The sequence below is a fragment of the Pristis pectinata genome, chromosome 37 (genome assembly GCF_009764475.1).
Source record: "Pristis pectinata isolate sPriPec2 chromosome 37, sPriPec2.1.pri, whole genome shotgun sequence".
Taxonomy (NCBI): Eukaryota; Metazoa; Chordata; class Chondrichthyes; order Rhinopristiformes; family Pristidae; genus Pristis; species Pristis pectinata.
Window position 1 is genome coordinate 13,903,905 of NC_067440.1, and position 16,749 is coordinate 13,920,653.

The 16,749-nt window shown below is 46.8% G+C and overlaps 1 protein-coding gene across 5 annotated transcripts in view; it reads right to left on the minus strand.

Moving 5' to 3' along the window:
* srrt (serrate RNA effector molecule homolog (Arabidopsis)) overlaps nt 1-16,749 on the minus strand; it is a 38,662-nt gene that overhangs the window by 11,128 nt on the left and 10,785 nt on the right. For all 5 annotated transcript variants that reach the window (XM_052044709.1, XM_052044708.1, XM_052044707.1 and 2 more), the window contains 10 exons: nt 14,939-15,108; nt 14,237-14,403; nt 11,564-11,722; nt 10,698-10,830; nt 7,847-7,885; nt 7,495-7,658; nt 6,896-6,957; nt 5,918-5,996; nt 3,512-3,703; nt 976-1,143 (listed from right to left, as the gene is read on the minus strand). In XM_052044709.1, coding sequence (XP_051900669.1) covers nt 976-1,143; nt 3,512-3,703; nt 5,918-5,996; nt 6,896-6,957; nt 7,495-7,658; nt 7,847-7,885; nt 10,698-10,830; nt 11,564-11,722; nt 14,237-14,403; nt 14,939-15,108 — 1,333 coding nt within the window. The remainder of the gene's footprint in view (nt 1-975; nt 1,144-3,511; nt 3,704-5,917; nt 5,997-6,895; nt 6,958-7,494; nt 7,659-7,846; nt 7,886-10,697; nt 10,831-11,563; nt 11,723-14,236; nt 14,404-14,938; nt 15,109-16,749) is intronic.

Consider the following 16,749-nt stretch of genomic DNA (forward strand, 5'->3'; position numbering starts at 1 on the left):
CGCTTCCCAGTGACCCTCCCTCAGTACCACCTCTCCCACAAAGCAACATTCCCTCAGCGCCGCCCCTCCCAGTGTGACCCTCCCTCAGTACCGCCCCTCCCAGTGTGACCCTCCCTCAGTACCGCCCCTCCCAGTGTGACCCTCCCTCAGTACCGCCCCTCCCAGTGTGACCCTCCCTCAGTACCGCCCCTCCCACAGACCCCCCCTCAGTACTGCCCCTCCCACAGTGACCCCCCCCCCCAACCAGCAATGAACTTTCGACAATGCAGTATTCTCTTAATACTGCTCCCTCCCCCCACCCCCGATAGTGGTCACACAGCCAGAGCATCTACGTAACCCCAGTGAGAAACCTGTATTCACCAGTGCTATAGTCCTGTATTATGCAGCTTCATTGTTTAACACACAACCTAATATTTTTAAATACAGGATGTGCAACTGAAATGCCCGGTACTTTAGTGCTTAAATTTGATTTGGAATAAATGTGACACATTGATACATTTTCATGGTAATTTTGGTGTCACTGCTGTTAACAGTTTACATAAACTATCATGCTCTTTACAATACAAAAGTAATCTATTGGTCGCTTGCAGGGAGGAAAAACTGACATTAAACTGTAAGTGGAGACACAGGAGACTGCAGACGCTGAAATCTGGAGCAACAAGCAATCTGCTGGAGGAACTCAGCGGGTTGAGCAGCGTCTGATGCAGGGTTTCGACCCGAAACATCAATAATTCCTTCCCCACACCCCCCCAGAGATACTGCTCGACCCATTGAGTTCCTGCAGCAGGTTGTTGAACTGTAAATAGAGCCTGCAGGTGAGCTGCTACAGCATTCCGATCTCGATGAGCTGACCAGTGTTCACACTATTCAGGATCACTTAATGTCTGTTTAAGCTGTACAAAAACTGCTGATCTGAATTTCCACAGACGCTGCTGTTGTTTTCTGAGCTAACAGTGATCAAGAAACACACCGCACCTTAATCAGCTTCTCATCTCTCTCAATGTTGACCTCTGGGTTGCCCTCCTTTGGTCCATCGTCAGTTGTGTCAGTGGGATTTCCCAGTAACTCCTCTTCCTCTGCACTCACCTCCTCAATCAGGTAATCTGTGATGTTTTTTAGGATGGGGTTCTGGGAAGACAGGCTCTGTGGGGAAAAAGATAAACCACCGTGAATGAAGCAAGTGGTGACTGATACTTTTAGTCAAATCTGATGAACTGACAGCCCCCACCCACATTGTTGCTGACCTTAGGATAAACAGTCTGACATTACCAGGGAGGGTGTCACGTGTTAGCACTGCTGCTTCATGGCTTCAGGTTTGATCCTGATCTGTGAGGAGTCTGTACATGGGGTGCCCCCAGCTGATCTAGTTTTCTTCTGCAAACAGGTTAGCTGACCACTGTACATTACGCCCTTACTGTAGGTTAATGGCAAAAAAATCATAGGAGACTTGTTGGGCATGAGGAGGTTTACAAGGGAGCTTGCAGAACTGCTGCTGTATGCTCCTATGAAACTCATTGCTTCTCAAACTAAATGCCTGGAGACTGAAACATGAAAGTTGCTGTAAAAACACGAGTCTCATTTAAATCATCAAACTTCTACCTAAAAAGATAGCACAATGAATAACATGTACAAATATCAATAGTTACTGAAGTGAACCAAATGACAGTTTGTGGCAGGTTGCTTTTTCTCTCATACTGATTAGAACACGGATAATAAAAGGTTATAGTGCATCTGATTCACAGTCGACCTTCCTGGTTACCTTGACAATGGTTTCATGGGCTAATCATAGCAATCAGTCTTTCTCAATTAGTTTGCAACAGATACAGATAAGGTGGTAGCAGCCCCAAGTGACTGAAGTTTTGGAATTAATGGACAGTAACAGAAGTAGTCAGTTAAGATACTGGAAACAAAAGCCTCCCAACAGAAAATGATTTTGCAGACAGATGTTCGTACAACAGCAAAAGGATAACGACCTTTAACTTCTAATTCTAGAAGTGTCACTACTTCTCAGCAATTTACAATTATCCAGAGCCTTTAATTGAATTAAACATTTAATGATTGCCTCCTTCACAAGGGGATTTCCACATACAATTTGACACTGAGCCAGGCACAGTGGGAGATGTTAAGGACCTTTTCATAGGACAAGGGAGAGAAAGACATTTAGGAGCACAGCACACGCTGGCATTTGGGGGGTGGGGGGTTGTCAGGCAGGAGGGAGGACATAGGAGAGCTAGGGGGAGGGGAGGAGGCACAGGCAAGGGGGGGGTTAGTGGGATCAGATGGGAGAGGATGGGAGTGGAGGCGCAGGTGGGGTGAAAGTGCAAACAGGGGAGGGAGGGGGTAGTTGGGCAGGGGAGCGGAGAACACGGGGGGGGGGTTGGGTGGGAGGGAGAACGAGGGGAGGGCGAGGTCATGTGGGAAAGCTTTTATAGGGCTGCAAGAAGGAAAAGACTAACGAGGGCAAATACGAGTCCCTTATGGGCAGAGATGGGAGAATACATAAACGGGGACTAAGCAAATGGCAGATGGCCGAATCATCACTTTGCTCATCTATCACTGTGTCTATCTTCACAGAAAACATACAAACCCTGCCGCTTAGATCAGAGAATCAAAGGTCTAGTGAGAATGAGGAACTGAAGGAAGGAAGTATTCCTCAAAAATTTGTATTAGAGAATTTGGTGAGAGTTGATAAATCCCATGGACCTGATGATCTGCACCCCAGAGTTTTGAAAGAGGAGGATTTGGAGATGGGGGATGCTCTGGTTATCATTTTCTAGGGTTCTGTAGATTTTGTGTGTTGGAAGGAAGCAATTGTGACCCCACCATTTGAGGAGGAAATAAAGCACAGGGAACTGCCAACCCATTCGTCCAACGTCAACAGTAGGGAGAGCCCTGGGATCAACATTTAGGGATATAATAACAGACACCTTGAAAAGAACAATAGGAAAGATCAGAGTAGATGTTAACTTATGAAGAGGAATCACACTTGACCAATCTGATGGAGTTCTCTGAGGACGTGACTAATGGAACAGACAAGGAGGAACCCGTGGTTGTGGTGTGTTTGGATTTCCGGAAGGCTTTCAATAAGGTCCCACACAGCAGGTTGTTTAACAAGAGCACAGGAAATGGGAGAAGTGTACTGATGTGGATTGAGAATCAGTCGTTGTACAGATAGAGAGGGGTGGGAGTAACTGGATTGTTCTCAGGTTAGCAGGCTATGACTACTGGGTACCACAAGGATCAGTGCCTGGGCCCTGGCTATTCATGCTTTGGCACAGGGGACAGAATGTCACATTTCTAAGTTTGCTGCCGATACTAAACCGCATGGAATTGAGTACAGAGGAAGTAAAGTGGCTTCACGTGCTTCTGTCAAATCCTCCTTCAGGTACTGGAAATCAGAAATCAAAACAGCAAATGCGGGACATACTCAGCAGGTCAGGCAGCATCTGTGGAGAGAGAAAGGACACTAACGATTGAGGTCAATGACCTTCCACCTTCTGACTTTACTGACCTCAACTCTCCCGTCCTCGTTTACAGTCTCGGATGACCAGAGCTGTGAGCGGTCGTCCAGCGAATGGATGAGTTTAGCTGCCAGTTTGATGTCGTTGCGGACAATCTGCTTGTGCTGCGTGATGCCGTTGATGCTGCGGACACGCCTGGCCAGGTCACGGTTTACTACTGGGCTCAGCTCGCAGTCGCGCAGCTGCAGGAGGGAGAATCACACTGCTGGGATTACAGAGTCTATAGCACAGCTACAGGCCAGCCCACAGACACACACCCCTCTTCTGCTGCCACACCTCCTCAATCTGTGCATCTGCAGCTCTCTGCTTCAACACATCTCCACTGTCCAACCAACCCTGGTGAGCGAGAATTCCTTCTCTGGGGAAGGCAACTTCTCCATTTCCCAAATATGGGAAGCAGACACTAGCAGGGACGTAGGGGGGGGAACATCAGGGAGGGGTTTAAGTGGAAAACCCAGCCCAGGTAGGATGAACCAAATCACCTTACAATGCTGACATTAACCACTGCAATTTATCATATCACTTCCTGCACTTCCCCTTCCATCACCCCCACCGAACCCTTGCAAGCATCAACACTTGAAGCACAGGTCCCAGACATCAGTGGCCAAAGGAATGTCTACTCATGGTCACTATGTGTTTAAGGCCAAGGACCCACTGGTGGCTGGTAGCTAACTGTGGGGCCACCACAGCTGACTGACCAGGGCTCAATCCCCACACAATAGCCAACCCAGGACTTTGGTATGGATTATTCTGCTCTGACTGAGAAAAAGAAAGTGGACCTTTGTAGGTAGTTGGCTCTGTTACAGAGAGTCATTTAGCACAGTGACTCATGTACGATAGTGGACACCAGAGACAACATCCTAGAGCAGAAGGAAGAAATGTGAGCTGCACTAGAGAGGGCAACAACAACCCACCTCACATGGATGGTCAAATATCTGCTCTTTGCAGGGTGTTGTCAGAGAATAGCAAACGTTACTCCCTTGTTCAAAAATGAGAGTAAGGATAAATCCAACAACTGCTAAACAGTTTAACTAGTGGTGGGAAAGCTTTGAAAAACCATTGATCAGGGACAGGATTTATAGTCACCTGAAGGGAAATGGATTAATTAATGCAACCCAGCATTTCTTCATTAAGAACAAATCACGTTTGACTAATCTGATAGAATTCTTTGATGAAACAATTGATTAAGCTTACAGGTATATGTGGTAATGTGGTTAATGTGCTACATGTGGATTTCTAGAGGCTTTTGATAAGGTATTGCATAACCGACATATCAGCAAAGTTGAAGTACATGACATAAAAGGAACAGTGATGGTTGGCTGAGTAACAGACAACAGGGGCTCGTGGTGAATGGTACTTTTTCCAAACTAGAGGAAGGTGAATAGTGGCATTCCCCAGGGATCAGTCAGGGAATATTGTTTTTTCTTTCATCTGTATTAATCCAGAGGAATGTGAAGAAATACATTTGTCTTGGAAGAATGAGGCAATTAAGGATAAAGGATACTGTTGCGAAAGGGTGTGCAGGAAGGCGAGCCCTGGGGATATACATGTACAGATCATTGAAAGTGGCAGGGCAGGTTGAGAAAGTGGTTAACAGGCAGAGACAATTCCGTGCTTTATCAATACACATGGAATGTAAAAGCAGGGAAGTTATGCTGAACCTTTATAAAACACTGGCCTAGCCTCATCTGGAGCATTACATTGAATTCTAATCACAACTTATAGAGCCATGGAGCAATACAGCATGGATACAGGCCCTTCAGCCCAACCAGTCCATGCCGACCACGGTGCCCACCCATCTAGTCCCAATTTCCTGTGTTTGGCCCATATCCTTCTCAGCCCCACCCCTGCATGTACCTATCCAAGTGCTTTATAGGTCCAGGAAAGATTTACCAGAATGGTTCCTGGGACAAGGGACTAGAGCTACAGTGATAAATTAGAAAAGCCAGAACTGATTTCTTTGAAGAGAAGGCTGAGTAGAGATCTGATAGCAGGTATACAAAATGAGGAAGGACTGAACAGGGTGAGAGTGGGAGAACATTCCCTTTAGTGGAGGGGTTGAGTTCTGGAGATCTATGTGCCATGAGAAAAAAACATTTTTACACTGTGTTGGTTGGAGTCTGAAATATACAATGTGCAGATGTGGTGAGGCAGCTACACTGTGGTCTTCAAGAGGGAACTGGATAAATTATAGTGGAGAAAACTGTGCACGGCTATGGAGAAGGGGCCAGCGGTGGAACCAAGGGTTGTTCTGGTACAGAGCTGGCTGCGACACGACGGACTGAAAGACTTCCCACCACGATGCAACTATTACATGATTCCATAAAGTCCAAAATGATCCGAGACAAAAGGTTAAAATTCCAGGTCTTGCTGGGCTTTGACAAGTATCAACTTACTCGGATATTCTGGAGATTCCAACAGATTTCCTTGATGTTGACACTTCGATCGAAGGTGACCCACGCTCTCCGGAAAAACCTAACAAAGAATGATGTTGAAATCTTTCACCTAGCACTGAAACAATCTCACGCTCTCGTCCATGTACTACTCCATCCAATGGTACACTTCAGCAGTACAGGCACTCATTCGTCAGCTGCTCCTCAAAACCTGTTCGCAGTCATCAGCCCGTTCTTGGCAATCAGAACAAAGACAACGGCATTCCCCAGTGGAAGGAAGGACAGGAGCACTCCAGAACCACATGGAGTAATCGTGACACCACGTCGGCAGGCTAACCTTAGAGTGCGGTAAGACTTGAACCAGACAGTGTCTCACATGGTGCACTTCCTCCAGAACATTATCAATGGGAACAGATCAGAGGCATTTGCCTTCACCCTTGCCCTACCATTGATTGATCAAACTCATCTTCTAACTCAGCTCCATATCCCTGGATTGTCTGAATAGCTAGAATTCTACCCATCTGTTCTGAAGCTTGTGCTTTAGGAGTGTGTCTCTGGTATTAGCACAGACATTACTCCCTACTGTTACATCATCACCTGCCCTCCTACTGTGACAGTGACTCTGCTCCACAACACTGACCAATTCACCTCCAACGCAGGGATGCACACCATGGAATGAACTCTTCCATCCCCCAAAACTGCCGCCAACTTCCTGCACCTGATACCAAGTTTAAATCAGAAAATAAAGAACCACGAGAATGCAGCAGTACCAGCGGGCCGCCCTGAGGTGACATCACGCCCGAGAGGCTGCCCTGCACCTCCTGAGGGACTTCCTGAGTTGCACTGGGGCAATATCTCATGGGGCTGTGCTGAAGGAACACCACCCTGGTGGAGGTGCCGTGGTTTAAGAGGCCTGATGTGGAATGTTTCAATAGCACACTGGCCCATGCATTCCCCTCACACAGAGAACTTTACACTTACCTGCGCTCTGGCTGTGGGTCAGATAATGCCACTCTCATGAAGCCAGGGAAACGTTTACAAAGCTGCATGGATGGAAGACAAAACTTGTATATTATACTTTTAGAAATCTGTGACACCAGCCACACAAGAAAAAACCCAGTGTGTGGGAGCAGAGGGTGCTGGGTTGGAACATCAGACTGAGGTGTGGTCTGCAGCTGTACTTACACCAAGGTACAGCTTCAGCACCATCACCCTAAATGCCAGGACTGCAAGCATCTTTGTAAAGTCTGCAGGAGATCTTACACTGACAACACAGCAGCCGGTGACAGGATTGCTCGAGGCTTCAGTGAACAGATTGAGTGCACTGCAGGGATGTGCTGATCATGCAATGTGGCACGGAACACACGATCAGACAGATAGATCAGGGTGTCCTCGTCTGCTGGATGTGAAGGTGCTGTGTGGAAGGGGACTGGGGAAAGGTTACTGTATTTCCTGTGTTATTCTTGGCTCAGGAGTTTTGAGTGGAACAGTGTAGAGTGAGCTTTGTATCTGACTTATTTTGAATCTAGTCGCTTACTCAATCAGCTGGAGGGCAAATTCCAAAGCAGATAGTCGCTCACCGATATGATTTCAGCCTTTGAGATATTTGGAGCAATGCTCCTCATAAACAACGAGCAGGTTTTGTGAAGCGGCCGAGGCTTAGGAGTGACATCCATTTCCTTCTTCTCCTCCTTGGGTTTTTCTTTGTGCTTTTCTTCCTCCTTTCTCTCTTGTTTCGGCTCTTCTGTAAAACATCCACAGGGATTAATATCTCCCAAGCCAAGCCTCCACATCCAGGAGATGTGTGGCCCACCTCGTAACCACAGCCCTGGCAGGGTGACACGCTCAGAGCTTTACGTAGTGTGAGGGGGCCAGTATGGCACCAGAGAAACGAGCCAACTCTGGGTCAGTGCTGGATAACGAGGGACTTACCTTCTTTCTCAGTCTTCTCATCATCTTCCTTTTGCTTCCCTGTATGAAGATAAAGACCACGTGAAAAGTCAGTTCAAACATCAACAATCATCGAGTTCTAAAAAAGTCAGTGGAGAGAGGTGATTGGCGCAAGCCCGGCGGGGGGGGGGGGGTGAGCCGTGGGCACTGGAACGGCGTGGGGGGGGACAGTGGGCCACAGGCAACGGGGTAGCAGGGTTCGATGGGCCCCAGGCACCGGGACGGCCAGGTGGGGGGGGGGGGGGGGGGCGCGGGTCGCAGGGACCGGGATGATCTAGCTGAAAGACAGTTCTCAACAACGTTGCAGCTGGACAAAACTGCCTCCCTGTGAAGCACTCCCGGATTCGAGTTATTTTGCTCAGGAACTGGCACGGTACACCAAACTACAGAACACTAACCACAACGCCAGCCTACTCTTGGTACAGAAATAATCTTGTACGTGACCCAGGGATAAGCTACTTCAGACACAGGTGGTCTGTCCCAGCAAGCAGGGACTCCAGGTCCAGGGTTTGAACCAACTGGAAGAAATGTGTAAAAAAGGGAAGTGAAAAGAAGAATGCTAAACGTGATGTCACCAAACACCCACTGTACTCGTTCTGGGCTGATGTGTAACCATGGTTCTGCTGAAGCATGGTCAGCCTTTGCCTAATGGATCCCATGCTGACCTAATGAGCTTTATTGTGGATAGACTGACAAAAACAGTATTCAGAACGTTCTATTTTTTGGTTGCTGAGATGTAATGAGTGGTGGATCACAGGGATTAGTGCTCAGGCCTCAACATTTTATAATTTATATATATTAAGAGGCACAAAAGGTAAGGTTGCCAAATTTGATGATGACACAAAGACAGGTAGGAAAGCAAGTTGGCAAGAGGATACAAAATGGGTACAAATTGTTATAGATAATTTAGTGAGTTGGCAAAGATCTGGAAAATGGAGAATAATGTAGAAAATGTGAAATCGTTCACTTTGGCAGGGAAGATAAGAACCACCACATGATCTAAAAGTTGAGAGATTGCACCACTCTGAGGTGCTGTGGGATCTGGATGTCCCAGTCTGTAATTCTTAAAAAAGCTGGTATTCAGGTGAAGTAAATAAGGAAGATCACAGCTTGTTAATAGTTTGCTGCAATGGGAATTGTAGACAAAAGTAAGGAGTTTGAGATTCAGTCACTTATGGCAGTGATGAGGCCACAGCTGGAGTACAATGTACAGCATCGGCTCCTTATTTACAGAAGGTCGTAAACACGTTAGGATCAGTTCAAAGGATACCTAACCCTAACCCTGGAATGGGCAGGTCATCTTAGGAGAAAAGGTTGGGCAGGATGAGCTTGTATCTGCTTAAGCTTAGAAGAGAGGGGATTTGATTGAGACGTACAAGACCTAGAGTGGCCTTGCTCGGGCGGATGCAGAGAAAATGTTTCCTACTGTTGTAGAATCTAGAAGTAGGAGTTACTGTTTAAAAGTAAGAGATTGTCAACTTAATACCAATGGGGCAAGCTTTTCCTCAGCAGTTTGAGATTCCTCAAAAGAGTAATGGAAGCAGAATAGGAATGTTTTTAAGGAAAAGTAGAAAGGTGATAAGCAAGGGGGGGTAGTGAAAAGTGTCCACAGGTAGGTGGGAATGTGGTTACAATCAGGTCAGTTATGATTTTAGTAAATGCTGGAGCGGGCTTGAGGGACCTACACCTGTTCCCAATTCATTTGCATGGATCCAACCTTTTGATGTACAGATGGATCTTAGGGTGCAAGTCAGTAGCTCGGTGAAAGTGGCAACACAAGTAGATAGTGTGGTAAAGGCAGCGTACGGCATAGTTGTCTTTATCAGTTGGGGTACCGACTATAAAAGTCGGAAGTCATGTTGCAGCTGTATAAATCTTTGGTCAGGCCACATCTGGAGTACTGCGTACAGTTCTGGTTGCCCCATCACAGGAAGTACGTGGAGGCTTTGGAGAAGGTGCAGAAGAGGTTCACTAGGATGCTGCCTGGATTAGAGAATATTAGCTACAAGAAGAGGTTGGACAAACTTGAATTGTTTTCTCTGGAGCATCAGAGGCCGAGGGGCAACATGATAGAAGTTTCTAGAATTATGTAAAGCATAGATAGGGGAGATAGTCAGAGTCTCTCCCCTGGGGTGGAAAGGTTTAATACCTGAGGGCATATATTTAAGGTGAGAAGGGGAAAGCTTAAAGGACATTTGGGAGGAAATATTTTTTTTTACACACTCTACCACAGAGAGAGGTAGGTGCCTGGAAAACACTGTCATGGGAGGCAGTGGAAGCAGATACAATAGTAATATTTAAGAGGCATTTAGACAGGCACATGAACAGGCAGGGAATGGAGGGACATGGACCATGTGTAGACAGATGGGATTAGTTTAAAGTTACATCATGGTTGGCACAGACATCATGGGCTGAAGGGCCTGTTCCTGTGCCACACTGTTCTGTGTATATGGCAGATAAGGCAAGGATGGTAGACCCGCCCAAGGAGAAGCACGTGTGAAGATGGTGTGTCAGAAGGTAGTGATCACACCCTTGTGAGGATGGTTTGTTCTCCGAGTACTGATATCCCTTCTGCCATGAAACCCACAGCCCAGTAGCTGGGCTGGTGATTTCCAAGCCTTCACAACTTGATCACACTCTTCCCCAACCAGCAGAGGAACTGAATTCAATGTAGGGTGATGAGGAGCAAAGATTGTCACTGGGAGTTTAATAACTGAGGCAATCATGAGACATACTGACAGTCTGTTACCTGGGGAAGGCTGTGCTGGTACATTTCGCTCCAGCCCTCAGAGCTGCACACTGAACTGTCAGCATGACAAAAACTTCACAGTACCTGGGTCCTCATCTTCCTTTCTTTCAACACCCGGTGGCACTATTTCAGGCTCGGACTCTGAGTCGGAGGCAGTGGCATCATCCTCATCGTAGCTATCGTCTCCACTGTGCTTCCTCTTCCGCTTCTTTGCAGCCTGAATATTTATACAGGGGCATGGCATCACCCAGTGAGCAAACACCCATGTTAAAACCCTCCACGCTAACACTCAGAGATCTACAACCAATGGTTGCAGCCATCTTAAGGCAGAAACTAAACCTGCTGAGGCTGACAGTCTCAGCTCTCAGCTGAATATAGAAGTTCAAGAGGCAGCTTGATGACAAATCAAGGAAGATGATGGTTTTTCCATTGGTTGGGGTCAGGTATTATATCCTTCAAAGCAGAACCATTTCTTCCTGAAGAGCATGCTGAAAGTGTGAACCCCTCCCACAAGAGGCAGCAGATGCACCCTCAAATAATTAAATCTGGAAATGAAAGATCATTTTGGAGGGTATCATCACATTGGGAGCCAACACTAGTGCATGATCAGTCTTGATCTCATTAAGGAATAGCTCAAGGATGCAGGAGGGACCCTGAGCTCAGTTGGGGTGGTGATGGCCCTGGCTAGGCTAAGACAGAATCAACCAGTATCTTGCTCTTGATCAACCCCTCCAAAACACAAGGTCTGGATGTAGTGCAAGGACCAAGGACCCGTTACCATGAATCCCAGCTAACTTGGGAGCCCTGATGGAAACAGGTCCCTGCTGTATCCTTGAGCTATTCCTTAATGGAACCAGCCACTACCCTCTGGCTAGGAGAGGGGTCAGGGAGAGTGCCTTAAAGACACAAATAGCAAGTCAAAAGACTGCAGTAATAAGTGAACAAAGCACCTTTGCAGGCACAGAGCTCTCCTTGGCCGGCTCGCGCTGTTCAGCTTCATCCTTGTCTTCCCCATCCTCGCCCTTCTCCTCATCAGGCAGTTCCTTTGATTTGCCGTCATCCTTATCCTGTTGCATCTTCACATCGACCGACTGCTCATTGCCTTCTGCCTGCAAGGGGGAGGTGCTCATTTTAGACACACAGGTGCCCACACACACTGATCACAGATATTGCCAGTAGTGTGAACACACACACTGTAAACATTGAGAACGTGATGCAGCAGTAGTGACAATGGGATATTTATACGATTGCTACCACTCGATCACAGTGGAGCCCAACCACCATAAAACACACGTGCATGAAGTGTTTTCCCAGTATGGTTTACAACTAGAATATAGAACACTACAGAAGAACAGACCCTTCAGCCCACCGTGTCTGCGCCAATCTAAACTAATCCCATCCGCCTGCACGTGGTTCCTATCCTTCTGCTCTCTGCCTATTCACGTTCTGTCTAAATGCCTGTTAAACACTGCATCTGCTTCTGCTCATTCCAGGCATTACCACTTTCTGTGTGAAAAATAAATTGCCTCACAAATCTCCTTGATACTCACTATAAACCTACGCACTCTAGTTTTGACATTTCCACCTGGGAAAAGAAAACTGACCATCTACCCTATCTATGCTCCTCTTAAATTTATAAAACCTCTACAAGTTCACGCCTCAGCCTCCTACACTACTGAGAATAAACCCAACCTACCCAATCTCTCCTTAAAAGTAAAGCCCTCCATTCCAGGCAACAGCCCAGTGAATTTCTTCTGCTCTCCTTCCAATGCCACCACATCCTTTCTGCAGTGCGGTGACTGCACTGTACTGCACACAATGCTCCAAGTGTGGCCTGACCAACGATTTGCACACCTGCAATGACACCACAACTTTTACTCTGCCTACAAAGGCAAGCATGCCTTCCTCACTACCCAATCCACCTGTATCAACTTTTACCGGGGGTATTGAAGTTGCACCTCCAAGGTCCCTCTGTATATCAGCACTCCTATGGTCCCTGCCATTTACTGTACACATCCTCTTAGTATTTGACGACCCAGAATGCATTACCTCACACTTGACTGGATTAAATTCTGTCTGCCACTGCTCCGCCCAACTTTCCAACTCATCCAAGCCCCTCACCTATCTGACAAACAACGAAGGTCCCAGCACCGCTCCCTGCGGTAACCACTGGTTAAACCTCCAGTCAGTAAACCACCCCTCAGCCACTACCCTCTGCTTCCCATCACCAAACCAACTTTGGATCCAGTTTACCAATACCTCTTGGTTGCCATGTATTCCAACCTTCTGGACCAGTGTACCCTATGGGACTTTGCCAAAGGCCTTGCTAAAATTCATACAAGCCACGTCCACTGCCTTGCCTTCATTAATTTTCTAAGTTATTTCCATAAAAAACTCCATCAGATTTATAGGACAGGATTTCCTTCGCACAAACCACACTGACTCCTAATCAGTCCAAGTGAACACAAATCCTCCTCTTAGAATTTTTTCTAATAATTTCCCTAAGACCAGCCTGGCTCATCCCTACTGGCCTTTCTGAATAAGGGAACAACATTATCTATTACTTGTAAGACATCACAAGATTCCTCACAGCCAATGAAACATATTGCCTTAGGAAGCAAAGATGCCAATTTGTACACTGTAAGCCCCTTCAAACTTCAGCACGATCAGTTTTCAGGTATTGGTCAAGCAATAAAGAGCGTTGCAGGATACTGGAAAACTCTTCTGATTTTCTTTGCTATAGTGCCACGACCAACATGAAAGGAGAGGGGAAACTGGTTTTACATCTCACCAAAAGAAGGCATCTACAGCAGTGCAGCACTCCCATAGTAAGGTACAGAAGTGTTAGAATGAAATACATGCTCATGTCTCAGGTAAGGGTGCTGCTCACTGAGCAAAGGTTCACCAAGTCAGTATTATACAGCACAGAAACAGGCCCTTCAGCCCAACTGATCCAAGATTCCCATCTAACCTAGTTCCATGTGTCCACGTGTGGCCCATATCCCTCTAAACCTTTCCTATCCATGGACCTGTCCAAGTACCTTTTTAAATGTTGTTAGTGTTAAATACAAGTGAGTCACCTTCTGTCTCAGACAAGGCTAGGGATTGATCTAACAGCCTTTATGTGTCTAACAGATCTGATAGGGTGGGTTTAGAAAGAACTGGACACTATGAGCCCTTATGCCATCTACCTGGGTACTCTCACTACCCTGGAACAAGGGACATGGCACAAGGACTTGCATTACCACAGTATAATGGAATGTCACTAAGTGTCTCACAGCAATGAGTGTAGCTATTGTTGCAATGAATGAAACACACAGCCAGCTTCCACAATGTCATCAAAGTCCAGTTGAGAATTCAAAAGAAACTTCTTTACCCAAGGAGTGGTGAGGACGTGGAACTTGCCCCCACTCACAATAGTTGAAATGAGAATGTGGTAGATACATTTAAGGGGAGGCCGAGGGAGGTGGGAATTGAGAACTGCGCTGACAGATTTGGAGCAGAAAAGACAGGATGAGGCTCAAACGCCAGCAAGGACTGGCTGGGCTGCCGAATATCCTGCAAACATCCTACGTTTTGTAACAATGGCACAGCTGAAAGGAATCAGGTAGAAGGACAATTACCTTTCTGGTATCTTCTTCCTTCTCTTTCTCCACCACCTTTCTGTCATTATCCAAGATCCGCCCCTCTTCCTTCTTTGCAGGCTCCATTTTGTCTGTCTTTTCCTCTTCATCCTCAAGGTCTAGAATTTTTACATCGATTTGCGTTCCGCCCTCCATCTTTATAACAGCTGCTCGAGAGAATGAAAAGATGTTTATTCTAAAAGAACACGAACACAATGCCTCAATCTACTGCAGATAGTGATAAGCTGGTTCAACCTGGAGCGTAGGTATTGTTGCAATGACCGAAACAGCAACTGCCCTTCCTGCAGCGCAGTGCGCTCCACTACAACCCCTCCTGCAGCACAGTGCGCTCCACTACAACCCCTCCTGCAGCGCAGTGTGCTCCACTACAACCCCTCCTGCAGCGCAGTGCGCTCCACTACAACCCCTCCTGCAGCGCAGTGCGCTCCACTACAACCCCTCCTGCAGCGGTGCTCATTCAATACTTCCCTTCTGACTCTCCAAACCCTATACTTTGAATATTAGCCCAATGCAGATACAGCCAGCCTTTGAGGACAAAGTTAGTTCACCTTTCTGTTGGGTTATTACTGACCAAGTGAGAGAGAGAGGAGTTGAGGTGTGGGAGTAGGAGGGGGAGAGCAGCAAGCTGGAGGGAGACACAGATACCAGCCATCAGAGCAGTGACACAAGAGCAACAATTACCTGCGTCTAATGCCTTCATGATGATGTTGGCTTTATCAATGTCGAGTGAGAGGCCATCAAACCAGCCGTGCTCCATCAGGTAACAGTAAACACTGAGTCGCGTGCGAAGGCCAAAGTCAGCCTCCTGCTTGCGCTTCCCAGCCTCATCCGGGTGATACTTAGAGCGGAACCTTCAAAAACGCAAAGACAGTTGATAGTTGGTGCAAATCAGAGCATGGAGCAATGGCAAATGTAGCACTGAAGTTCAATAGAAAACATGCAGCAAGCAGGGATTCACCAGAGGAGAGGGAGGGATTAAACAAGGCAGGATAATCACTCAGACAGACACTGCTGTTTGAGGATACTGTGTTCGCACTTATTATAATGGAATTCAACTGTCCCAGTTCTGTCAGACTAGATATTGGGAAGGGTAGGAGGAGGTGGGCACTTTTCAATATTGTTCTCTCTGGTGGTTGCACTGACTTTGTAATGTGTTTTGTCCTTCGGGTTGGGGGAAAAAAGTAAATACGTTACTGTAAAGTTTCGACATAAACACACGTGCACCCTGCCTGGACAGCATATTCCCCTAGACAGTGCATCACCCTTGACCAAAGGAGGGCTGCAGCAGGATCCGAGAGAGCAGTTAACTGGGGATAAGCTCAGGAAGGAAGGACAGCGCAGAAGGTGCTTTGCTATGTATACACACACTCTCTCACCTTCAACAGGGGATACCCCAAACCCACATCAATTCTGTTGTTGTGGCTTGGCTCAGGCCAATATCTTAGTTAGTTGTTTGGTTGTCAGAATGTCCGTCACACAATATCGAAGCGTGAAATAGATTCCGACGGATTTTTACCAAAATTATAGACTTTTTTTTTACACTTTGATGTTTGGGACCATGGCTACCTGAACATGATGTGGTGTCCGACAACACCATCAATCTGTGCAGCCCTTCCCTGATCAGTTAGATCAGCACCTAGATCCTAGTTCCCCACTGCAATCCCGCAAATTGCTCAATTCCGTGTCATAATTTAGTGATTTCAGTACTACAAGTAGCCATTGTCCCAGAGAAAACCGCAGCCTTGTAATGGAAGAGCATTTCAGATTTCTACTACCCTTAGCTACACACTTCCTGCTTTCTCTCTCTCAGCAATCAACTCTAATTTCATGGAAGTCTCTCTTTCCTGGGGGGGGGGGGGGGGGGGGGTGGGATGGTAGGTGGTAGGTGACGAGATACTTATGTAACTACCCTGCAATCAGCCCTTGCAATATGCCCCCATTCTACCCCCAGTCCCTCTTAAAGTATACTGGAGCATGGTCCCAACAGCAACCATTGTAGCCCTACTTTGCAATGAGTGGCAGTGGCCTTTCACCACACCACAGCAGCTTCAGCTATTCAATTCCAATAGTCAGCAAAGACCAGGGACACAGGCTGCACCCCAACAACAGGGACTTAATGAAGCAATCCACAGAAGGTTAAGGGACAATTTAATAAAGGGGTTTGGATATTTAAAGAAATTAATAAGGTAGATTGATACAGAAAGTCTATGCCCTCTGGTGGAGGGAGATCAGAAGGGAGCAGAATATTATAATGCCAGAAGCACTTCCTCACACGAAGGACAGAAATTTAGAATCCACCACTCCCCCCTCCCCAAAGCCAGTGAAGTTGGAGGTCAAATACAAATTTGGAGTGACTGAAGGCACAAAATGCTAGAAGCACTCGGGTCAGGCAGCATCTGTGGAAAGAGAAACAGTCGACATTTCAGGTCTGAGACCCTTCATCAGAAGCTCTGGTGAATGCCTTTAACCTGAAACGTTAACCGACTCTCTCT